General features: G+C 37.0%; 1 protein-coding gene across 6 annotated transcripts in view; it reads left to right on the top strand.

Moving 5' to 3' along the window:
- Positions 1 to 26,677, top strand: part of ncam1b (neural cell adhesion molecule 1b) — a 126,369-nt gene that overhangs the window by 95,510 nt on the left and 4,182 nt on the right. For 4 of the 6 annotated variants that reach the window (XM_055196268.2, XM_055196270.2, XM_073863239.1 and 1 more), the window contains 4 exons: positions 9,287 to 9,411; positions 11,050 to 11,230; positions 19,266 to 19,461; positions 19,727 to 19,843. In XM_055196268.2, coding sequence (XP_055052243.2) covers positions 9,287 to 9,411; positions 11,050 to 11,230; positions 19,266 to 19,461; positions 19,727 to 19,843 — 619 coding nt within the window. Of the gene's footprint in view, positions 1 to 9,286; positions 9,412 to 11,049; positions 11,231 to 15,484; positions 16,211 to 19,265; positions 19,462 to 19,726; positions 19,848 to 26,677 lie in introns of those variants that run through there. The other 2 variants (XM_073863240.1, XM_073863241.1) reach the window with 2 other exon arrangements.

The following is a 26,677-nucleotide window of genomic DNA, read 5'->3' as shown; positions in this document are numbered from 1 at the left end:
CTGTGTCCATAAGATGACACTGAAGTATTACTGAAATACTTTAAAGTTTCCTCTGCTTTTCATTACCTAAATAATTGACAGCGTATTACTATTGTTCATATCTAGTTTTATCTAGAATAACAGTTTGATGCCTTATTGTTTGTGCTACAGATGTGAATGATACTGCAAATTGTGCAGCTTTTTAGATGTGCTACTGCTTTTTCTGCAGCTGTTTTGCATTGCAGCTTATAAAACGGGTTAAAAAAATCCCATAGACTCAGCTACCAGAATGTCATAGAGACCAGTTTGAAAGATTTTACTGACACAACAAAAAACAGATTTTGTTGATTTTGTGTCTGTTGATTTTTAATCCGTATGCTTGTCAGTCTCTATAAGAGGAAATCCTGCTCAATGTGTCTCAATGTGCTTTCACGTTCAGCGTTGTGATTGTGTTGTGATTAAAACCATTTTAAGTTGCTTGGTTGTATGTTTCTCTGCACAGCTTGTTCTAACCTTTGACTTCTTTTTCGCATAGTTACATTGTGTCTGTATATGTTTTGTATCTTTCATGCAACCTCTTCCAATTTCCTTTCAACCAATCATGTGCGTGCATATGATGTGTCATGTGGCTTGCATGGTGCTGGTGATGTCATCCACACTGATGAGCAGAAGGTAAACACTCAGAGCCCCGGCTCCACCCTCTCTCACATCAGGATCACTTCATATTATCCCTAACCATGCCTTTACATCTCACCCGTCACATTGCTAGAATTGAATGCCTTTAGAGAGGTCATGTAAATTCATCTTTTCTCAATTTTTAATGGAGAATGTTCCCCGTGAGCAACCACTGCGCTTCGACTGCACACATTATCTTTTGTGGAGAATAAAGTATCAGAAAACGCTTGATACCGTGTCCTGCCAAGCATGGAAATGACATCAAATGCTCTGAAGCTGAAAGACATTTCCCCAGAGCCGTCACTGCATACAACTGTCTCACTCTTTTGTGTGCCGTCTAAACATTTTGACAAGCAGAAGTTTTAAAGACGTTCTACACCCACGTTTCTTTCATCCTGCGCGGCTTTGGATATGCGGCTACCGGTACGCAATTATATTCAAATTAGGAAATCTTTAAAAAGGCAAACGTAGACACTGCAAATGCGGGCGGGGAAAGAGTTAACTTCTTATATGGGAGCTAAATTGGCAAAGCTCCAAAAAGCTTGTGATGAAATACGCATATGATAACTAGTCACATAACATTCAAGAGCCAATAAAATTTGAGTTACTGATGTGCAGCCATGTTTGAATTTAACGTACTGATTTGTATGTTTCCATGGATACGATATGTATCGATTACTAAATAAATTCAAAATATTCATAATTTTCTCTCAAAAAAGCAATAGTTTTGTATCACATTTACAAACCACACTACTGAAAAGACCAGTTAAAACCAGTAGCGCATCACTGCAGAACACAACATCCAGGGGGTGGGGTTGGATCCAGATCCAGGGGGTGGGGTTGGATTCAGATCCAGGTCCAGAGATCTCTTCCCATTGCATTTTGATTGGTCGGCAGTTTTACCACAAGACACATCATACACTTGTTGTTGCTTTACCTTTTTCATTGACTCGTAACTAAATTAAGTTATTCTTTTGACGGAAACACAAACTTTACTTATGACTACAATAAAAGTAGTGCCTTTAAATAAAATGTAATTTTTTGCAATAATGTTTTTCAGGTTTTTTTTCAATTCAATATCACATGCAGTTTAATACCTATAAATGTATACAGTATATATGAAGAGTTTGGTTCCAAAACGCAATAAATCCATTTTGACAAATTTCGGTAAAAACGTGTTTTCTATACCAAGAAAGTGACAAGATGAAAACCACTATTTTCTGTTACAAACTTTCCCATAGCATCTTTAGGTTATAAAAACATAAAAAATTCAAATCCATAACTTGATTTTCAAAGATTTATTATAAAAACTAATTATTTTTTTCCACAAAATGCAATAAATCCATGACGGGTTTTTTTCCAAAATGCTATAAATCTATTCAATCAATGTATAAATGTGCATTCATCTTTGCCATGATATATTCATTTAGTTGAACAGTGATATACACTGATAAAAAATAAACATTAATGTCATTAATCAAAACACTTACTTTGTCATATTGCTGCGGTTATTCTTGACGCCGTTGCTTAGCATTTTTCACAGCGATCAGCTGTAAAATGTTTTGGTCCTGCTCGATTTTCGTTGACTGAGTAAAATAATGTAAAGTTATTCATAAGATCCCCTGGGGTCAATGTGTTAGCATGAGAAACTTGATGCTGTCGGGAGATAAGCACCAGTCTCCCGAGTGCTTCGCGTAAATTATTAGATGTTGATGGCTTACGTTTCTTTCCCATCACAGAAAACCATCACAGGTTTATCAATGCCATTAAAGTATTATTTTGTTTTGTTTGTTGATCACGAAGTATAAAGTAGATGAGGAAAACTAGGACTCTGTGTATTCAGCGCGCCTTCATGTTTGTTTACATTGCGTGAATGATGCGCTGTAATTTCTGGAATGGATTTATTGCGTTCTGTAAAAAAGGAGGAGTGGCGTTTATCGCATTTTGGGAAAAAAGGGAGAAAAGATGACAAAATAACACGGCGGATATTGGATTTTGCGTAAAATTAATTATTTACTTTTAAATACTGACCTGATATAATACTGATTTTGGCAGTAACTCATTTATTTCAAAAATGGCGTTTATCCCGTTTTGGAACCAAACTCTCCAAATATTTTAATAACATACATGGCTTGTTATTTAGAAATTAATGTATGGAGTTTGTATGGACTTTGAACTTGTTTTAACGCGTCTGCTTACAGCCATTAGGAAATAGGTTTCACTCGCTGAAGGTTAACTTTTCTTACAAAGTGCTAATAAAAGATATCAAATCAAATTGTGTTTTTATTAGGGCTGAGCATAAATTAATCTAGATTAATCTCATACAAAATAAAAGTATTTTTTTGCATAATATATGAGTTTGTGATGTGTGTAAATATTATGTATATTTAAACACACACACACATACATATATATACATTTAAGAAATGTTTCATTTAAATATCATTTTTTATTTATATATAATTTAGAATATATAAAAATATAAATAAATATGTATAAACATCTTAAATGCATACATGAATGTGTGTGTATTTATATATACATAATAATTACACACAGGAAAAAATTACTTTTATTTTGTATGAGATTAATCGTGATTCATCTATGCCCAGCTCTAGTTTTTATATTTACTTGTATAGGAATAGCCGCGTAATAATTGGGATAATGTACAGCCAACCGGGTCACAAATAAATCCCTTCCGTGATATCACCCTGTCGGGAACGTGTCCCTTACCTCCCCTTACACCTAACTGTGATCATTACTTACTAAATTATTAATCTTTCTCGACTATATTATTAATCAAATGTAGACTTAAATTGATAAGAACAAACATTGGCGACCACAGGTCGCAACTAATTGCAGGCTACAACAACGCAAATATACTGGTTCATTTGGCGGAACAAAGTATATAAAGTGGGAGAAGATGGATCTGGATCCAACCTCGCCCCCTAGATGTCGTGTTCTGCAGTGAGGACCATCTCAAAACCAGGCTGGGAGACCAGCTAAAACCAGCCAACCAGCTTAGGCTGGTTTTATCTGGTGTGTTCAATAGGGCATCTAGAGTACTTTTAGATTTTTTCTTGAAGATATCAAAACTATACAATACATATAACAAGAACCACAACATATTCACTCACAACATAACACCACAAAAAAAGATAAATAAAAATTATTTTAGATTTTTTTTTTTAGATAACATGCCACTTAAATATAAAATTATTTGTTTGTTATATACATCCAGGGTGATAAATCCTATACTTTTTATATTTGGGTGAACTATTTCTTTATGAGGAACACCTTTCTACTCCACAGTACCATACTTTTATCTCTCCAGTTTTTTACATGCATATACATTTATGAATGTAACTTTATTTATTTCATAAATGTTTACTTTTACACTCAAAAAACAAACAGTGCCAAACAGCACTAAAAGCGATTCTTGGCTCGTAATCACAGAAGAACCACTTTTAGTGCAATATAGCACCTACAGTATAAAGAACCATGCGGGGGTCATATAGCACCACATATGGTTCTACATAGCACAATATGGTGCTACACAAGTGCTTCACTGGTGCTATATGGCACTTAAAATGGTTCCTCTATGATTACGAGCCAAGACCCGCTTTTAGTGCTATTTAGCACCGTTTGTTTTTAGAGTTTAGTACACCTCGGGTTACTGTAGCTTTTTAAATGTTTTTATGATTGAAGTATGTTTAGCAGAGGTTTATCTGAAACCTCAGCCCAGCTCATTCCTTTTACTGAAGATTCACTTAACTATTACAAATTCACTTGAGCCTGAGGTATTTCACGAGTACGGTAATCACCTCTTAAAAATTGTGCTCGGCACAAAACCGAGCGCGTATGCATGTTGCATAATTTGCATAATTCCTTTAATGAATTAATCAGTGAATTCCCTTCCGACTGTTCAAATCTAGCTGCAATTAGATTAATAAACATACTTCAAGTCAATTTGTTAGCACGTAAACATCTGAAATTTTCATTTACGTCTGTTTTCTCAGTTTTACGCATACTCATTACATTCACAAGATTCTGTAGGGACAGATGGTGAAGTTACTCGCTGCGCTACACTTTTTAAACTTTTATCGTTTAAGAGATAAATGTTTATTGATGAGCCTTAAAACTGTCATTCTGGGAAAAATCTCTGCTTGTTGAGCGAGTTGTTGATTGTTCGGAAAAGCTACTGATTTAAGTTTTTTTGACTTTTTTTGAGTCTGCACTTTTGTGACATTAATATTGATCAGCATTTTAAAACGTCTCATTAATTCTTTCAGGCTGGGTGTGTTGTTTTAAAAAACGTGACTAATTTGATGTACCTTTTAAATACGGTAGCCTCTTGGATATCAGACGTGGAGCTACTGATGCATTGCCGGTATTGATCATTAGGCTAATGCAACGGGTGTTAAAAGAGTGATTGATATTAGGCTGAAACTACAGTGAGTTAAAAGGCACGTGGTTCTTGTAGCGAATAAAGCCTATACAGTGAAATAAAGTGACTCAGGTCCGTTCCCATGTACAAGTGTCGCTAATTACTGCATTAATGACACTAAAATACCTTAATTTCTCTATCCGCTGCTTTCAGCGTAGCTTCTCCCAGCAATGTTGTTACATGTCACTCGCTACATCAGACTAATGTAGCGGATCAAACTAGCATTCATTGGTCATTAAAATGAAATGGGTCGTGATGGCCCGTGAAGGAGAGGCCTCGGCGCACAGCACTAAAGAAATATTCCCAATTCACACAGCGATAATGCACGCAAACGCACTGTAGGGACATCTGCGGTTACCCTCGATATATAGTATCAACCCTGCTCATCTAAAAACAACCAGCCAAATAGCATGTGACACGTTTTTCTATTACTTACCCGAATTGATTCATTGTTGTACAGGAGGATATACATATGCAAAGTTTGGGCACCCCTGACAATTTCCATGTTTTTTATTTTTAAATATTTGGGTGTGTGGATCAGGAATTTAATTTTGATCTATCAAAAACTGAAGGACACAGTAATATTTCAGTAGTGAAATGAGGATTATTGGATTAACAGAAATTGTGCAATATGCATCGAAACGAAATTAGACAGGTGTATAAATACGAGCCGTTTCTCAATATCAAGGAAGGATCCTCGCAGAATTTCGAGGATGCTACGTCATCGACGTCCGTCGAAGGACTGTTCAATGTCGAGGATCCTCGAAATTTTAGCCAAGGACTGAGTCCTTCATTCGAGAAATATCCCATATACAGGAAAGGATGCATATGTGTGTCCTTCGCGCTCTTCACGCGCTGAAATCACCCACAATCCTATGCGCACAGCACCGAAAGCACACCTTTCAATGAGGCAATGACGTGCACTTGCTAGCCTGTTCCATTTAACGTGTTCTCCGAATGCTTAAAAGGAGCCTCGCCTAGCCTCTGAAGGAAGTGACTTGTAAGGACTAGTCCTGCCAAGGACGTATCCTTGACATTGAGAAACGGCTTTGGGCACCCTTGTCATTTTGTTGATTTCAATACTTAGCACTGATTAATTGGAAGACACAATTGGTTTGGTGAGCTCATTAAGCCTTGAACTTCATAGACAGGTGCGTTCAATCCCGAGAAAAGGTATTTAAGGTGGCCATTTGCAAGGTGTTGTTCTCTTTGACTTTCCTCTGAAGAGTGGCAAACATGGTGGCCTATAAACAACTCTCAAATGACCTGAAAATAAAGATTGTTCAACATTATGGTTTAGGGGAAGGCTACAAAAGGTTATGGCAGAGATATAAGCTGTCAGTGTCCACTTTGAGGAACATGGTGAGGAAATAGAAGACCACAGGCACAGTTCTTATTGAGGCCAGAAGTGGCAGGACACATAAAATATTGGCGAGGCAAAGGCGAAGGTTGGTGAGAAACAGCCCACAGACCACCTCCAAAGACCTACAACATCAACTTTCTGCAGATGGTGTCACCGTGCATCGTTCAACAATTCAGCGCATTTTGTTACTGCACACAAACGTCGCTTGAGGTATGCAAACATACATTTGGACAAGCCAGCTTCATTTTGAAATAAGGTGCTTTGGACTGATGAAACAAAGATTGGGTTATTTGGTCATAACAAGGGGCATTATGCATAGCGGCAAAAGAACGCAGCGTTCCAAGAAAAACATTTGCTACCCACACTAAAATTTGATGGAGGTTCCATCTTGTTGTGGGGCTGTGTGGCCAGTGCCGGTACTGGGAATCTGATTAAAGTTGATGGTAGATTCAACTCAATATAAGCAGATTCTTGAGAATAATGTTGAGGAATCAGTCACAAAGTTGAAGTTGCCCAAGGCTGGATATTTTAACAAGACAACAACTCAAAACACTGATCAAAATCTACTCGGGCATTTATGCAGAGGTACATTCTGATATGGTCTGGAATGGCCATCCCAGTCCCCACCTGGATATCATTGAACATCCGTGAGGTGATTATGCTCGGCACCGTCAAACCTTACTGAACTGGAGATGTTTTGTAAGGAGGAATGGTCCAAAATACATTCATTCAGAATCCAGACACTCATTACCGGCTATAGGAAGCGTCTAGAGCTGGTTATTTTTTGCTAAAGGAGGCTCTACTAAATATTGATGTGAATTTTTTTGTTGGGGGTCCCAAATGTATGCACCTTTGATGCATATGGCACATTTCCTGTTCATCCAGTAAACCTCATTTCACTACTGAGATATTACATTCAGCTATTTGGTATTGGATCAAAATGAAATTGCAGATCCAAACACCCAAATATTTATAAATGAAAATCATGGACATTTTCAGGAGTTTGGGTTTTTTAATGGTAGATGCCAGGACTGATATCTGCACATCAAGCTGGCCCATAGTTGATATAATTCCAGTATATACTCTACATTCTGAGACAAACACTGGCATGAGTTTGGGACAGGACCACCTGTTTGTTTGCAAAATGGAGAATGGGATTGTTTGGGAAAACACACAATGAGACCAGTTTAGGGTGGCCATTCGTGCCAGTTCCGCCGGACACGTCTCGAACATGTTTTCGGGTTCATTCTCCAGAAGTCGCGTTGGATGACCGCATACGTCATCAAGGTTTAATATTTCGGGTTTAATTTCAGAAAAGCAACCGTTACATTTCAAGGTAAGAATGAAACTACAATGATTGTATGTCTTAAAAGAAATAAATCTTAATCTTCTAATGTATTTTAACTGAAAGGTGAGAACCTCGATGACATATGCGGTCGAGCAAAGCGACTTCCCGAGAACGAACCCGAAAACATGTTCGGGACGCGTCCAGCGGAACTGTCACAAATACTTGAAATTAAACCCGAAATATTATGGCCACCCTATACCAATTATCAGTGCTGCTTTTCATTTCTATACTTCTGCTTTACCTCATTGCAGCCTAATTTTTATTAAAGTCACAATGAAATTGATATTAAAACTAGGGCTGTCAAAAGATTAATCGCGATTAATCGCATCCAAAATAAAAGTTTGTGTTTACATAACATATGTGTGTGTACTGTGTGTAAATATGATGTATATATAAATACACACACATTCATGTATATATTTATGAAATATTTGCATTTATATACTGTATATACATTTATATAATTTATATAATATAGAAATATAAATATTCTATATATAAATATTACCAATTTTTCGTAAATATATATATATTATTCTGTGTGTTTTTATATATACATAATATATACACACAGTACACACACATGTGTTATGTAAACACAAACTTTTATTTTGGATGCGATTAATCGCGATTAATTTTTTGACAGCCCTAAAACCTTTTTTTTAAATTGCAGTCTTTTTTTTACAAATTACTTATCTGTGAGCTTCATTATTATTTTTGAAATGTCATGTGCCCTCATACAATCTCCTCCCCTCATCAAACCGATAGGCTTGTTCGACTTCATGCGGCCCCGCAAGAACCGACAGCTGGATGAAGCCAAAGTCCCGTGAGAATGATTCGAGAAATCATACGAAGTCTAATTTTGTCTCGCTCTCGCAGTACTTTGACGTCATCCAGCTGTCTATTCTTGCGGCACCGCATGAAGTCGAAACAAGCCTAATCTCTCTTTACCTTCAGTCATGGTGTATGGCAGGTGGGCGGGGCCCGAGAAAAGATCACAGTGATTAGCAAATAGCAACATGACCCAACTTCTTTTCAGAAGCTGTTTCACTCGGATATACGTCACCATGTGGGAAATAAGACAACCGCTACTTCCGTTTCATTGTGACTTTAAAGGGATAGTTCACCCAAAAATAAAAATTCTGTCATAATTTACTCACTCATCATTTACTAATGCTGTAACAAACCTGTATATATTTCTTTGTTCTGATGAACACAAAGGAAGATATTTTGAGAAATATTTGTTTGTATTTTGTCCTACTATATAATTCAATGGGGCCTCTGATCGGTGTGGTTACAAACATTCCTCAAAATATCGTCCTTTGTGTTAATCAGAACAAAGAAATGTATACAAGTTTGTGACAGCACAAGAGGGAGTAAATTATGACCGAATTTTTATTTTTGGTGAACTATCCCTTTAACAGTTTTGCGTAGTGTGTTCTCACACTCCTTTATAACTGTTTTGTTGTTGTAGGAGAGCCCAGTTCCCCTAAACTAGAGGGCACCCTGGAGCCCAAAGGCAATGCACTGAAGCTGCACTGGATCAAACAAGATGATGGAGGCTCACCCATAATCCATTACCTGGTTAAATACAAAGCTGTAAGTGTACAAGTGTAAATGATCAGTTTTTTTTTATATTATTTTAATGCAACTTTAAATGTTATGCAAGACTTTTTCCATCTTGGAGTACGACTTAAAAGGCCAGTTTCCCGGACGGGGTTTAGATTAATCCAGGACTAGGCCTTAGTTATATTAGGAAATTGTTACTTAGTTACTTCTCATGGAAAGTAATGGTTACGTTACTTGCAAGTTACTTTCGCGTTACTTTTTCTTACTTGGCTGAGGCTTGATCTCTTTCAGGTTTTGCAGGTGTTTTTTATGACAGCGAAGTTCTGCATTCAGAAACTGCATATTTCCGTCGCAAAAATGTCAAGCTCTGGCCTGCCATCTCCGTTTCCGATTTAAACTGTTCCCATTCAGCCGCGATGCATAGACTGCGTAATTCTATGTTAATATTTAAGCAATAATTGATGACGGGCCGTTGAATTATAAGAAAATAATGCACATCCAACACCGCGGGTGTGCATTATTTTCTTATACAGTAATTGTCCAACAGTCAATTGTTCCTCTTATACCACAGTTACCACAAACATTGCTCTGGGGCTTATTTTTAAGACATTTGACAGGTTAAGCGTGCGGTTTACAGAAAAATAATCAACACCCATGGAACATTTCTCATCCAATCACAATACAGCATTCAACAGGCCTGTGGTATAAGTTCAGTTTAATTCAGTCATTTTTTTAAATGAAATTAATTAATTAATTAATTAAATGATTATTATTAAATTATTATAAGTAATATTATTACATAATGCAAGTTACTTGTAATGCGTTACCCCCAACACTGGACAAAATAATGGCACTGATATGTGATAAGATATGTTTTTAAATGAAGGTAGCTCAAACATGCATCTGGGACTAGGATAAGCCCTGTCTGTGAAACCGCCCCAAAATTTTAAGTTTTTTTATTTACAAAACATTACAACTTTGTTTAAATGTTACACCTAATAAAAATTTTTCATGTTCTCGTTTCATGTGACACTAAACAGTAGCTATGTTTCCATCCACCAGTTTTTATGCACTTTTTGGAATATCGCATAAAAAAAATGCTGGAGCAGATATTCTGAAAATGAACATAAAAAATTATGAGTCGGAAGAACTTTTATGTGCAAAAACTGCAACGGAAACACATTTACTGAATAAAATCCTTGATGCAGATCAAAATTTGTCACGTGACGTCGTAAGTGGGCGCAATGAGACGGCATAACTGGACTAACCAGCGGTTCGATCTCAGTGCACAGCATCTAAATGTTGTTTTCGTCATTCTGAAACGAGTGTGCCGTCAGCGTGGTTGGATATAAGGTTTTCCTGAACCATCTATCGTACAAGACTGCTTTCCCATAGAGCAGTCATCTGCTTCTGAAAGCAAGATGATAGGACCACGTTCACTGAGCTTTGTGTGCTTAAGTACTTTATTATACACTAAAATGTCTTCTCCCATTGCAGGAAATTACGTTTTCATTCTCTTCGACTTACTGAATGGAAACGGTGCTTCATTTGCAAATGTTTTATGATTTTTTCATAAGTTAAATTTGCAACTTAACTATTTTTGGAGTGTAACAAACAATATGAGAAAGGGCATTTCGTGAGTGACTGGTTTGTTTGTGCTGCGTTCAGAGGGAAGACGCAGACTGGAAGAGTGAGATCCGTATGCCTCATGTAAGCAGCCACGTGATATTGAATGAACTTCAGTGGGACACCGAATATGATGTTATTGTGGTGGCGGAAAACCAGCAGGGCAGGTCCAGTCCCAGCACCCTGACCTTCAGAACCTCAACAGAACCGGCAGCTACAACAGGTGAGTGACCGCCATCTCTCTTTCGCTCACTCTCTGTCCATCATCCCTCTCTCTCACCTGCTCGCTCTCACACAACTGATTTTAACAGCTGACTCAGAGCTGTAATGACACCAAACATGTGAATGCAGTGTGGGCCATCACTTACACTGCATGATAAACAGTGAGTCATGCAACATGGCAGATCACGAAAGACGTGGACAAAATATTTGGCTCATTGATACTGACATCTCGCTATGTGTCTATAACATATGACTAATGTAGATGGATGTGGACGTTTTATTTTCTTGCAAAAACAGACCATTCACATGAAGGTAAACTCTGAAGTCATCCAATAAGCCTCGGCCCGTGCGTGACCAGGCCGTCCTCAACAACAGCACACTTTACCTCTCCTACTGAAAAATCACTTTCTGTTTACGACTCCACCTATCATGCACTTGCTGCTCAGTTAAGGGTTTACGGTCTGGTCAAGCGTGCTGAAGGCCGCAGCTGGGCTTCACTGCTTCACTTGTAATGTAACAAGCATCTGGAGCTTCTTAATGCAGAGAGACTTTCTGTAGCCCTGCCTGCCTTTCCCACTCATTAACACTCTGAGGCGGCCCTGCGGACGTAGGAGGGCTGAATCGCCTTTCTCTTTGGCATAGTAGGCTGTGAATGGCTCGCATCCAAAGGCTGTTTGTCTCAGTCACACCTCGGAGTACAGAAGCACGCTCCTCGCAGCATGCTAATAAGAGCGCCTCTAGAGCAGAACTTTACTGAAGAAACCGCCGGAGCGTTTACGTGTTTCCAGTGCTTTTCTTGAAGTGATAACTGTTATGTTAAACTCGGATGCTGGAATATTAGAAAGCTAGCAAAATCAATGCAGGTTTATCAATTAAACCAGTATTAATATACATTAGGGAAGTCAGTGTAACATGCTGTTTTGGAACAACTAGTTATTAATATAAACATAAAAAATAATAAAATTGAAAATGGCCAACGGTGCATTATAAAATCAAGTGAATTTTTAACATATTTAAAAAAAGATAAGCAATATAGAGTTACTATATATTCAAGTACAGATTATAAAAGTATAATATATAACTAAAAAGATAGTATAGGTAATCGTATTATCAATCAAATTGCAAGTGTGTAGATTGCAAGGATGCAAACTGCAAGGGTGCAAAAACACAAATGCGACCATGGACAGCAAAACCAGTCATAAGGGTCAATTCAAGATAAATAAATAAGCTTTCTATTGATGTATGGATATGGATTTGTTAGGAAATGACAATATTTGTCCGAGATACAACTATTTAAAGGGACAGTAAGTAGGGTTTTAAGTGTTTTATTAATCAAAATCAATGTCTTTATTCATTAATATGTCCTCGTTGGTGTCAAATGACCTCTGCCAGTGATCTGACTTTCATTGTAAGCTTAGATTTTCTTCTCCTTACTTACATTGAACGGGTAAGTCCAAGGAGGCTCCATGTCGTTCCACCATACTGATAAACTATAATAGCAAAGAGGGACAAAAAGCACTAGCCTACCAACGCGTTTCCACAACACGTTTTCATTCAGAACACGTCAACTAGCTGAAACGTATAAGGAGATCAGTGAGTATATAACGGCTACCGTAGTTGCAACACACATTTGGAAAAGTGGGGCGCTAGAGAGCACTATTCGTTTGAATGCAAAATACAATTCCTAAAAAAATCTAAATATTGAGAAAATCGCCTTTAAAGGCGGGGTGCAAGCCAATCTCTGAAAGCCAATGTTGACATTTGAAATCACCTAAACAAACACGCCCCTACCCCAGTAGAATCTGGACCTTTTTTTTAATAGACCCGCCCCACACATACGCAACCCAGGCAATGTGGTTGGTTAGAAGACACGCCCCTTACTGCTAATTGGCTACAAGTATGTTTTGGTACTCCACCTTACTCCCTTTTCCAAAGCGTTTTTCAAAAATCGTGCACCCTGCTTTTAACGTTGTCCAACTGAAGACCTTAGGAACACATATTACCAGTGATAAAAAAAATTGTATATATTAATGGTAGGAAAATTAGTAAATATCTTCATGGAACATAATCTTTATCTCAATTATCGATCATAATATGGTAATTAATCTATAAAGTGGTAAAACTTTGTAATAACAGTACATGAATAATAATGTCAAAAGAACTACATTTATTCTAACATATATATATATATATATATATATATATATATATATATATATATATATATATATATATATATATATATATATATATATATATATATATATATATATATATATATATATATATATATAAACATAAAGGGGTGGTTTCCCGGTATTGGATTAGACCAGTGGTTCCCAAACTTTTTCAGCGTGCGGCCCCCTTGTGTACAGTGCATTTTTCGCGGCCCCCCGAAAGAAAATTTGTGACAAAACAGTTTTAAAATGTAATATTTTAATTAAACAAAACATATAAAATTATACCTAGTAGTGCTGTTGGTTAGTTGGCTTGTTATTTTTTAGGTTAAATTACACAGAATTCGTGATAAATGAATGTATTTTATAAAATGTTGTAAAACTGGGGCCCCCCTGGCACCATCTCGTGGCCCCCCTGGGGGCCCCGCCCCCCAGTTTGAAAACCACTGGATTAGACTAGTCCTACACTAAAATAAATGTAAACGCTGTCCAAACTGAAAACAACTTGCCCTGGCATATCTTAAAATACATCAGTGCCTTTTGTTTTGCCTTAAAATGCACACAAGTAATGTTTTTAGTAAGGCATGTTTGTTAAAAATTTGAATTTTTCCCACTTAAACTAAGGCCTAGTCCTGGTTTAAGCTAATCCCTGTCCAGGAAACAACCCCATGAGTTAAATCACAAACTATAAATTTAGGCATTTTATTTATTTACTGTTATTGTCAAGTGTAACCTCCAAAGCTAACCCCATTATATCTGAAAAAAAAAAACACTGACTGTGATGTCATTAAATTTTGGAGATGAGAAAATTGAGAATTTATACCTCTGTTAGCTGGCATGGATAACAGACAATATTATCTCAAATTATTGAAATTGTATCAATTTAAAACTGATTTTGTGACACACGACTTAGCCCTCTCTTCGATGACATCATTCCTAGTAACACCTCTGTCATTGACACAAGTGCTGATAGTATTATTAATGTAACACATTACTGTTCCCTAAGTATCAAACAACCTCCATTGTACTTTAGATAAGAAGTTATGTTATTTATCACAGATAAAGGAGGACAGATCTTCAATGTTCTTCTGTTGTTGCAGCAGATTTTTAACTGTCCTGTTAAGTACCGAGACCTTGATAAACTGCTTGAAGTTTGTGTCTGTACTACACTGACTAATAAACGCAGCGGCTTGGTGATTATAAAAACGTTTCTCCAGTTGTCAATCATACAGTGAAGTAAATGTATATCTAATTTGCTTTCATTATAATATGTAGCCCATTGGTCGGTACTATGTGGGTTGGGGGACTCTACATTATAAAGTGAAGTGCATGTTCAGCTTGTTTTGCATAATTGTGCGTAACAAATTTTTGTTTATATGCTCATTACAGTACTGAAAAACAACTCCCACTGACCCATCAAACAACTTCTGCATGCTTTGTTTTATTAATAGGGTTGTTCTGAGAAAACAGTGCCATTAATGCTGGAAAATTTAAGGAAATGGTTTACAGTATTTTATTTATTTAGTTTATACTGGTATTTAATTTAAAGTTACTGCTAAACTTTCTAAAAATAATTGTATTTTCTCACTGTAACTGTCATAGACGCTGAGGAAAAACACAACAGAGGAATTCATCCCTTTTAAAATCTTGCAGAGTTGAATGTTACGAAAATATTTAATGGGTTTGCCACATCATAAGTAGATGAATTTAATATTTTTCTTTCTTATTAATGTCAAAATAAAAGTCATAGTGATCCGCATAACACACTAATGGCACAGTTTCCTGAGAATGAACCGAATACTTGCACACATCATTTCTCTCACCCTTTTCATTTCATTACCATGAAAATCTCACTTCACTTTTTAATTTAAATTCTTTGTTTCCGTGTTTGACGTATTTTTCTTCCTCTTGTTTTTCTCTTTCCATTTTCCTCTTTCCTTGTCCTGTCGTTGTTCCCGGGCTTGGATGTGGACGGATCATCACATGCACGCATCCCGCAACCATTCTGGTGCCGATACTTTTCCTTCTCCCCTGTTATTTTATATTTTTTTAATGTATGTAAATGTTTGTGTCTTCAGTCAATCTGAGTGGTTCTTCAGTCACGTGCACTCTCGCCTCTTTACTGCTCTCTCTATTATTGCTGCTCGTGCTTTGATAGAGGAATGTTTTCTCCTCATGTTGAGGACTTGTTGCATGATTTTTTCGTCTCTAATAATCCATGTGCTGGGAACACTAAGCCTCATAGACAAAGTAACGCAGATCACGACTAAAAAACGGCTACCTGTAGCCACCCACTTCTGAGGATCACATGCTAGCAGGCTTTCAAATAATGTTATTTGGAACACAACAGACTTACACAGAAACACACATCTCATGACAGATGTATGCGAAGGAGATGAGCGCAGATGTGTGGACTTGCAAAGGAAAAACAAACAGTCAGTAGGGACTAGATTACAAAAGGGGTCACATTCTGGGGCAGTCTTTCAGCAACTGTCGTCGACTTATCCCGACTGCAAATTAGGGCAAAAATCTAATCGAAAGTCAAGTAGTTTAATAAATCTTTTACGGACAGTTACTATGTTTTAAAGTAAAACAGCGTTTTCAATATTTTACTATGTTCTTAATACATACTTATCATTTTTCAATGCGTGCACTTGGTCTTTGTACGGTGCGTTGTGAATGTGTTGGCATTTAGCCTAGCCCCATTCATTCCTTAGGATCCAAACAGGGATGAATTAGAAGACACCAAACACTTCCATGTTTTCCCTATTTAAAGACTGTTACATGAGTAGTTACACGAGTAAGTATGGTGGCACAAAATAAAACTTTTGTTTGGAGCCATAAGTATGAATGGGGCTGGGCTGGATGCTAACGCATTCGGGAAGCGCTGTGCAGGGATTAAAGGTGCGCGCATTGAATAAAGATAGGTATGTATTAATTCATCTAAGTTGAGGTAAAACATAGTAAAATATTGAAAAACAGTAGTGTTTTCCTTTAAGAAATGAAAGGATGGTTAAAAGCACAGGGAATGTCTTATCTATCTGTAGACTTTTTTCCTTTAACAAAAATTGTACAAATTAAGACCTTTGGGAACAGCTTTGTAACAGACCTTTCAGATGTTATTTTATTGCCTAAAAGACTTTCTGAGGCTTAAACATGAAACTTTATTAATGATTGGAAACAACTATGTATTATAATGACTGCTAGGGCTATTCTTCACACATGTGGCATTATTAAATTCGTTTTTTACATAAAGCGTTTGTGGCATGTGGTTTCTTTTTGATATCTTTATGCAATGTAATGAGGTTATGTTTTAGTCATAAAAAGAAGTGAACCAGAAAGTAAATCAAGTATAAGTAAAGTCATCTGTCTTCACACTGTCACTGGTGCTGAAAGTGAACTTGGATCTCATTTTGCTTATAAACAAACACAATGGTCCTTTTTCAATCTGTACCAATATATTGTTACATTGTCATTTTATGATTTAATATATGATTTTTAGATGACTCTTGTGTGTACTTCATAATGTTGTTTATATAGCCCTCACTCTGTCATCTCCATTCTCCTCTACAGTATGTTGTTATAGTTTGTGTCATTACCTTTAAGTGTGCTGTAATGACCAAAATAGTAAATATCCACACATTGATATTACTGCTCTAACCTAAGTGAATAACTGCAATGCTTCTTCGACCTGCAGGTTATTATATGACATGTTTCTTTTTTTGCCTAATAAACTCTAAACAGTACTGTGCAAAAGTCTTAGGCCACCATCACCAGCTTTATTGTTTTAGCAAAGTTTTAATGTCCATTCATATTTATTTGTCAGAAAATACAGAAAATATGTACACAAAATTAAAAACAAAACAATTTTCAGAACTAAATGTCTTCATCAGTCAGTAGCTATTTAGTGTAACCTCTCTTGGCACTAAACACATCTTGAGCTTTTTGAGAAGACTGACGTTATTCAATTAGAATTAGAAATTAAGATTTAATTTCATTTAGGTTTAAAGGATTAGTCCATTTTCCTAAAAAAATCCAGATAATTTGCTCGTCGCCATGTCGTCCAAGATGTTGATGTCTTTGTTCAGTTGAGAAGAAATTATGTTTTTTGGGGAGAGCATTCAGGATTTTTCTCATTTCGGTGGACTGTAATGGACCCCAACACATAACAGATTTAAAGCAGTTTCAACGTAGTTTCAGGGGACTCTGAGCGATTCCGAGCGGGGCATAACGGTCTTATCTAGCGAAACGATTGTCATTTTTGTCAAGAAAAATAAAAATATTCACTTTTAAACCACAATTTCTTGTCTATCTCCGGTCCTGTGATGCACCAGCGCGACCTCACGTAATACGTCATCACGTCAAGAGGTCACGGATGACGAATGCAAAACTAGGCCCCGGTGTTTACAAGTGTAGAGAAAGAGGTCCATTCCGACGTTGTTGTATGTGGAATGATACTAATTAATGTCTTTGTGTCAGTTTATTGTTTAAAATGGTCCACAAATGTGCGTTTCATATATGTAACACGTGACCTTTCCACGGCATTACACAATTGCGTGAGGTCGCGCTGGCGTGTCGCGGGACCGGAGATGCACGAGGGGTCGGGTTTTGGAAGTGCCTATTTTTTGTTTTTCTTATCAAAAATGACAATCGTTTAAGACCCTTATTCCTCGTTTAAGATCGTTTAGAGTCCTTTGAAACTGTTGAAACTGCAAGTGTTAAGTGTTGGGGTCCATTAAAGTCCATTAAAATTAGAAAAATCCTGGAATGTTTTCCTAAAAAAACATAATTTCTTCTCAACTGAACAAAGAAACCAACATTTTGGATGGCATGGTGATGAGTAAATTATCTGGATTTTTTTTTTTTAAGAAAATTGACTAATCCTTTAAGAGATCCTGCAGCTGCCTGCTATTGCTCAAGTGTAAGGGGAGTTTACCCTAAATACTTGACACTTCAGCTTATACTTTTATACTGTTTTTAATACTACATACACATTTCTTGTATTTTCTAGTTGTATTTTAATAAAGAGACTGAGAAATAATTATATATGATCACTATAACAATGCAAAACCAACAAATCTAATGGTAGCATGGTGGCCTAAGACTTTTGCACAGTACTGTATGTAGTTATTCTAACATAACTAAGGCTTAGTCCTGGATTAATCTAAAAACTGTCTGGGAAACCGCCCCTTAGAGGTCAAATCATTGCAGTTCAATAAAACTTTGGAGCATTTGGCGTTAGAGTAAGCTGCACACACTTTATTTTTTAGCCTGTATTGGTCAAAAATATTTGAAATTTTTGTAAATAAAATGAACCAGGTGCGCTCTGTGGATATAATGTCTCAAAGTTTACAAAGCTAAAAGTTTTGCAGACAGCTCTCAGACCCCTGAGTATCAACAAACAAAAAACATCCTAAGGCTTTTCGTTGTCATGAATAAATCATGCGTATTGTAGCAGTTCATCATATCATCATGAGGTTACTGATAATGTCACTGGCGTTTAAAGGTAAGTCATCTTTTTTATGTTTACACATTTAGCAGAACCACAGCGGTTCATTCAAGCTTTATATTTTTTATCAGTATGTTGTGTTCCCTGGCATTCAAATCCACAAGTTTTGTGTTGCTAACACAGCCTTGTACCAACTGAGGTAGTCTTTACCAACTTTGTGCTACTGAAAGGTTTAAAAATTTGAAGTACAAGCATACTAGTTAAGTATTCAGTAAGCGCCTAGTTTGTAGCTTTGCCCTGTTGTCCTCAACAAGACTTTGCATTGCTAGATTCTGATTTGGCATTTGCTTGACTGTTACATTAATCTCAAGTTTGTGTTCAGGTTGATGATCTCCGTCTTTCTCCTCCAGATGCGATGGATGATGGGACGGGCCTAAACACTGGAGTTATTGTTGGTATTCTCATACTGGTGTGTGTGATTCTCTTGCTGGTCTTGGACGCCACCTGCTGCGTCCTCAACAAGTGCGGGATCTTCATGTGCATCTGCGGTAAACCCGGGCCAGGCACCAAAAGCAAAGACATGGAAGCCGGCAATGACGCCTTTGTGTGAGTATCCACAATGTTCTTCCATTCAGTGCTGAATTACATAGATCCAAACATTTACATCAAACACAGACAGCATCGATGGCCCCGCATTGCTATGTGTGTGTGAATGTCGAGCGTGGATTATTTTCAGTTGTGTATGTTGCGCTATTTTAAGCCTCTAGAAAGGAAACAAGAGCTCCTCTTATGCCTGGTCTGTAGTGACCTCATCAATCTCCACTCATGGCTATGTAATGACCAGATGTGTATCTGTTCTCTCCAAATGCAGTCGAGATATGTCTAAAGAGCCCATTGTGGAAGTGAGGACCGAAGAGGAAGCTACAGCCAATCACGACGCAGAAGGCCATCCAGAGCCCAATGAGACCACTCCACTGACTGAACCAGAGTAAGCACCATGTTATGCTGTAATGCTGTCATTTACATCTGTTAGCTCGAATACTTTAGGTTGGTGCCATCTTGGAGCATCTGGAGTGCAGTGTTCCCTGCACCCTGTAACTGCAACTAGTTATCACCTTCTGCATGTTTCTGATTTTTCATTACGGTTGTTTTGGCAGTGCTTTTAAAGCTGCAGTGTGTCATTTCTGCTGCACCACATGGAATCCCCAAAATAATCCCTCCCATCTGCCATCAAACATACAATCCCGCTCTAAATGCCTTTATAGGTTAATGAACCTAAAAATGCTTACATAATCATGAAATTAAAAAAAACTTTATTTAAATATAATTTAAAGGTACAGTAAGTAGGGTTTTAAGTGTTTTATTAATCAAAATCAATGTCTTTATTCATAAATATGTCAATTGGTGTCAAATGACCTCTGCCAGTGATCTGACTTTTATTTGTAAGCTTAGATTTTCTTCTCTTTATTTACATTGAACGGGTAAGTCCAAGGAGGCTTCCATGTCGTTCCACCATACTGATAAACTATAATAGCAGAGAGGGACAAAAAGCACTAGCCTACCAACGCGTTTCCACAACGCGTTTTCATTCAGAACACGTGAACTAATTGAAACGCACAAGATCAGTGAGTACATAACGGCTAGCGTAGTTGCAACACGCATTTGGAAAAGCGAGGCGCTAGAGAGCACTATTCGTTTGAATGCAAAATACAATTTCACCACTAGATGGGGGTAAATCCTACTTATTGTCCCTTTAACACATTTCTGAGCTAGGGTGCGGTCACACTACACTTTTTCATTGACTTTCTTTCATATGCGTGCAAATGCATCAGATCGGAAGTTTTCGGACCTGCAAATTCATATCACATGATGGCGTGTGCAGGGGCGTCGCTAGACCCCTTTTACTGGGGCACGTGCCCCAGTGTAAATCTTTTGTGCCCCTGTGTAAATCTCAAGTTTACATTTTAGCAGTTAACTAGTATATTCCTTTATAAAGACAATCGCGGCAAAATGGATCTATATGCAATGTAGTTACCCAATTTACTTTTGAAAAAGCGACGCAGCAGTCACACTGACGCGTGCACGCCCCAATTCATGTCCGCGTCCACGCACCCATTCATGTCCGTGTGCGACTGTTTTGCCGTGCGCAGCCGCATACAAAGTACACGCGATTGAGTTGGTTTATGAAAACATGACGAGACTAAAGTAAGTTTCTAAATAATAATGAAAATCTTATTTTCACCCGATCATTGACGCATGCGATGGACATCAGAAATCAGAAATGTTTTGTGCAAAGCAGCAAGGTTATTATAGTTTTGCTTTTTTAAATTAGTTTTTATTTTAGTATCGTTTTCAATTTTGCTTTAAATTTAAGTTTAGTTTTAGTTAGTTTCATGAATGGTTTTGTTAGTTTTAGTTTAGTTTTTATTTTGCAAACACATTTCTATTTAGTTTTAATTTTATTTAGTTTCAGTTATAGTTTTAGTAATTATAGTTTAGCAGCTAACAGCAGCTAGACTGTCTGACACATTTATTAGTTAACTGAGGTTGCTTTCAGCCTCAGCTAACCTTACATGCAAAAGGCACCATCTACAAGTAAAGACTCCTTAAAGGTTTGTAAACATTGCAACGTCTCCGGGTGGGCGAGGATTAGTTGGAGGCAAAAGCTGTGTCCCAATTCAAGGGCTGCGACCTTATAAGCATGGGACCTTAAAAATGAGCACTCGGTCTTTCAAGGTGGCAGCTTCAGAAGTTCGCGAAGAGAACTGAAATGAGACGGTCTAACCTTCGGACAACCATAATTGGCGTCACCTGCTGCGCCTGTCAGCAGGACATAGCGGAAACGTTTCTGACTTATTAAAATAAATATGAAATCAGAAAAATATTAATTTAGTTTAGAAAATATGACACGTTGATGTAGATTAAACTATTCAACAGTATATTAAATTAAATCAATCAACCTTAGAAATATATGCATCATAAAAATAATAATATTAAATATTAATTTAGTTTAGAAAATATGACACGTTGATGTAGATTAAACTATTCAACAGTATATTAAATTAAATCAACCTTAGAAATATATGCATCATAAAAATAATAATATTAACACAAAACATAACTTATAATACTAAAACAGTGACAAACTTTTTTTTTTGATAAATACACACTTTTATTTAATGAAGGTAATTGTTTATTTTATAATATCCAGCTGCCGTTGCAGGCGCGCAATGACTCTTGGGATATCCTCGGCTGTTAAGGATCCATTCGTTCTATCCTTAACAGCGTGGAGAAATGAGGACGCATTTTGAGGCTTCATTCTAAGCATCCTTTGAATTGGGACGTCCTTACCAGCCTTAAGTCGCTCTGCTGTGACGCAATCGGTCTTAAAATACGTCCTTAGAAGGTCGCAGCCCTTGAATTGGGACAAAGCTACAAAGGGCCGCGGACGCAATGCTGACAAGCGTAAGCTAGGACATTTTAGGAGGGATTTATTCATCATAGATGCAGAAGAAGGTTCGGAACTGTCGGAATATGTAAAGTTACTGACACTGCTTGACAGCTATTTTTGAAAATTATCTCTTTAACAGTTAGTTCTTGTATCTTGTTCTCATTGGAAACATTTTAACCAGGTTTTGGATATTTCCTACATATGAAGTATTTTCGGCTGGTTTGGAGAATTTTGTCAAGGCTTATTGTCTAATGTAACCTATCGCTGGGCTAACTATGATTAGCAATGGGGATTATTTTAAGAGAACATTCAAAGGATGGCACACACATCTATCGCTGTATGTTTGTTTAACATTTAAGCTAGCTAGTGCACTGACGGTTGACTTATCATCACCTATAAAACAGAAACTTTCTGATTTGTACTAGATAAGACAAACACACCAACACAGATGCATAGATTATTTTACCTGAAATGAAGTGTGCGCTGCAAACACGAGCATTATTTGCGATCGTCTCCGTCCATTCAACCACAATTGTCTTATTTAATTCTGTGAAGGAATGTCTGCCAGGATCCGGTAAAACTTTAGTTTTGAACCAAAGATGCTGTTACTTATATTTTGGCAGCCAAAAGCACAAGAAGACGACATTTTAAAGTCAAAACCTCAAACTTTTAGTGCGCCTAATATGAGTTCTCATGTTTTGCCTCCAGCTAGAGCGGCGACGTCACAGTGACGTAGGCGATTAAGGGTCTTTTATAAAGCCTGTTCAGATTTTCCGCCACGGCACGGGATGAGAGTTTATTAATAACGAAAACGAATACTTATTTTTGATAATTATTATTTTATTTCAGTTAGTTTTACAATAACTGTTGCTCGTTTCGTTTCGTTTTAGTTTTTCATTTATTATGAATTTTTAATTTTATTTCAGTTAACGAAAATGTTTTTTAGCTGATAGTTTTAGTCTTAGTTTTAGTTTTCGTTTACGAAAATAACCTTGCAAAGCAGGAAAAGGGACGCATGTGAGAGATGATGAGTTTAAGGGAGTAAAGACACATAACATCTTACCCTGTCAGGGCTCAAACATTAGAGGGAAAATCTCAGGAAAACCTCTGTCAATAGTCTATAAAATTGCATTGTTCACATACAAAAACTGTTATACTGTTCTGTATTTTCAGATATGAAATTAATATTTAGTTCACTAGCTCTAGGTCATTACATAAACAGTTAGCAGTAACTAAGATAGATTTTTTTAGTAGCAGTCATAAAATGAAAAATTTCTTAGAAATAAAAAAATAAGTTATTAATCATTGTAATGTAAAATGCAAATGTGCATAAAAATATTTTCTCTCCTGCCATTATTTCCAAACATTTTATGCCTTTAAACATGTTAATAATGTTGTATATATAATATGAAGATGATACTTAAATATTTTTAAATAAATGTTTGTCTTTCCCAGTACTTGTTGCAATGTTGGAATAGTCGGTTAAGCAAAGGAAATTGTATCTTGCACACCGCAGGCTTTCAAGAAAAAGTAAAAAAAAATATGGAGGACCCGTGCCCCAGTAGAGCTTTATGTCTAGCAACGCCCCTGGGCGTGTGATTAATAGATGATCAATACTTCGCAGTGGAAAATCTTCATATCAGTATGGTTCAGTCCTATTTTCTACAATATCATTAAAGCAACCAATAACAAACGTTAGCGTGTGATTATATTTCCGGTTGCTGCAAGGGTCTGCATATTACGGAGCCCCTAAGGGGACATGGATAAAAAAATAAATAAAGTTTAGTTTCACGTGAAACTAAACTTTTTTTTAAATTCTGCACATAAAGGTTTCGCGTGAGCACATGGAAGTTTCACGTGAGCATGCAAAAGTTTCACCTTAGGGGCTCGGTAGCATATAAATGTTGCATACTGAGGGGCTGTCCACACGAAGACGCGTATCACTGTATACGCATAAATTTGTTATCGTATTGGAGTTTCATCCACACGGATCCAGCGTTTTGGGAGACTGAATCCGCTATTTTTTGAAACCGGGTCCTAAAGTGAATAAATCTGAAACCGACACCCTTGCGGTTTCGTCTGTACAGCCAATCCGTATATTTTGTGAAGCGAAAACGTCATCACATCACGTGTCGGAAGCATCACACGTAACAGCAACAACAATAACGGCGGATTACGTGATTGTGTTCGTGCTACAGAAGCTACTAAAGCCTACTAGCTTTATTACAGCAAAATCTATTGCTCCTATGCAATTGTGGTGACCAACAAGTAAGGGATAATGTAGAGGCAGCCGGTAGTTATTGGGAAATAAGCCCCGACAGTGTGATCAGGACCCGACGCGAAGCGGAGGGTCTTGTATCACACTGAAGGGGCTTATTTCCCAATAACTACCGGCTGCCTCTACATTATCCCACTTATTACACGGCTACTTGCCACATAAGAAAAAAAACTGGACATGAATATGAATTTGAAACATTTTATTGGCATATTTGTTTTAAATTAACATTTTTATCCTTCCGCGAAACTTTGCACAGGTGCATAAAATGATCGTAATACCTTATATAAAGATCCTCTGCTTCATACTTGTCTCCATTTTTTCTCTTTGAGAAGTTTTAATCCCCATTCTGTATTTTTTTGTTTGTGTGCTTCGTAGCTGTCATGCTCTATTTTGTCAAGTTCAGTCTCAGTAAGCTGTCTGTCTCTTGTCGTGGTTGTCGAGTGTTTGTCACAAGACAGTAATCTTTATTGATCTTTATTGGCGCGGAGCGATATTACTCGTGCAAGTAGTCCGGCTATGCGTTATTATTTTGGAGCGGTTATTATTCGAAAAGAACGAACCTGCAAATGTCTCAACTGACCAATCAGAATCAAGCATTCCAGAGAGCCGTGTAATAAGCGATAATGGACAACACCATACGTTGGTTATGCGCATGCTCAAAGTCTTCTTCTCCGTGTATAGTGTATATCTGTGGCAGAATTGCAGCGCCCCATACTGGTCCGGCATATATACTACACCGCTTTCAGACGGTTTCAGTGGTTTCGTGTTTACGGATTTTTTTTTTAGAGCAAGGAAAAATATGATCGGATAGGGAATGCACCGGCTTCGTGTGGACATAGCCTGAAAGTCTAGTGTAACACTAGACCAGTGGTTGCCAAACTTTTTATTTCGCAACCCACTTAAATAGATATATAATCTATGGTTCGGACCCACCAACATTTAAAATTTTTAAATGGAACTTTGAGGAAATGCAAATTGTTTTCTCTATTTTAATTGACTATTTTTATTTTCCCGGTCATTGTAATGAAATTTATGAGTTTAATTGCAATATCAAAATACCTTATGGTATAACATATCAAAATCATTGTTATTGCTTGTCATTATTTGGGCTAAACTTTTTTTTTGTGTCATTCACCGCTACAGCCAAAATACCCACCAAGTGGGTCTGTGACTTGATCCAAAGTTTGAAAACCTAAGCACTTAACGTTTTGTTCCATTGACTTCATGCGATTGGGGCAAACCGAAAAACAAGCTTATGCGAAAACGTTTTGCATTTTGGCACATTCCAAAGTTCAAGCTTGGTAAAGTCTGACTTGCCAATTTGTGTCCCGTAAAGATATGATTGATACGTCCCAGATTGACCTTTTCAGATGGAGAAAGTTCTTGTATCACACAAAGTTTTGTACAATAATAACAAAAATAACTATATCAGAATCGATGGTGTGTAATAAAAACCAACATTTTAACACGTCCTATCATATCTGGTTGCAGGCTACAATATACATGGTGGTCTGCATAAAACCTGCATGCTAAAAGTCTCGTGTGACCGGCATGAAACAGTATTTTGTGGAAGGCAGGATTTGGTTTATTGTTCTGGACATGATTGGATGATGAAAAGTTTTCCTTGATATTATTACCAGAAAATCCTGTTTTTATGAGCAAAAAAGAATCAGTTTGGATTTCATGTTGCATTGTTATACGCATGTTTTCCCTTACACTCTCTACATTATATTTTACATCTAAATCAAGTGCTCCCTCTAGTGACCATCCTCAGCATACCATTTCCACTGTAAAAAAATTCCTTGTTGAACTTAAATTTTTTGATTTAATCAACTTGAATTCACAATTTATTTCAACTTTCTTGACTAGTGAGGAGTTGTTATAATTTTAAAAAATAAAGCTGAATTAGCTTAAGTTTTTTTTAACTTTTTTAATATTTTTTTCAATAAAAAATAAAGTCAAATAAAGTCAGGGCTCAACATAAAGGACCGCCTGGTGGCCCGGGGCAAGCGTGAGAGACGTTCGGGCCAGTAAAAAGTATTGTCACTTGCCCAAATGGGCCGGGGGTTCACCCTTAGTCACTAAAATATATT

This window comes from Misgurnus anguillicaudatus, chromosome 24 (genome assembly GCF_027580225.2).
Source record: "Misgurnus anguillicaudatus chromosome 24, ASM2758022v2, whole genome shotgun sequence".
NCBI lineage: Eukaryota > Metazoa > Chordata > Actinopteri > Cypriniformes > Cobitidae > Misgurnus > Misgurnus anguillicaudatus.
Note: the sequence above shows the minus strand (reverse complement) of the source record. Positions and strands in the feature narration are given on the sequence as shown.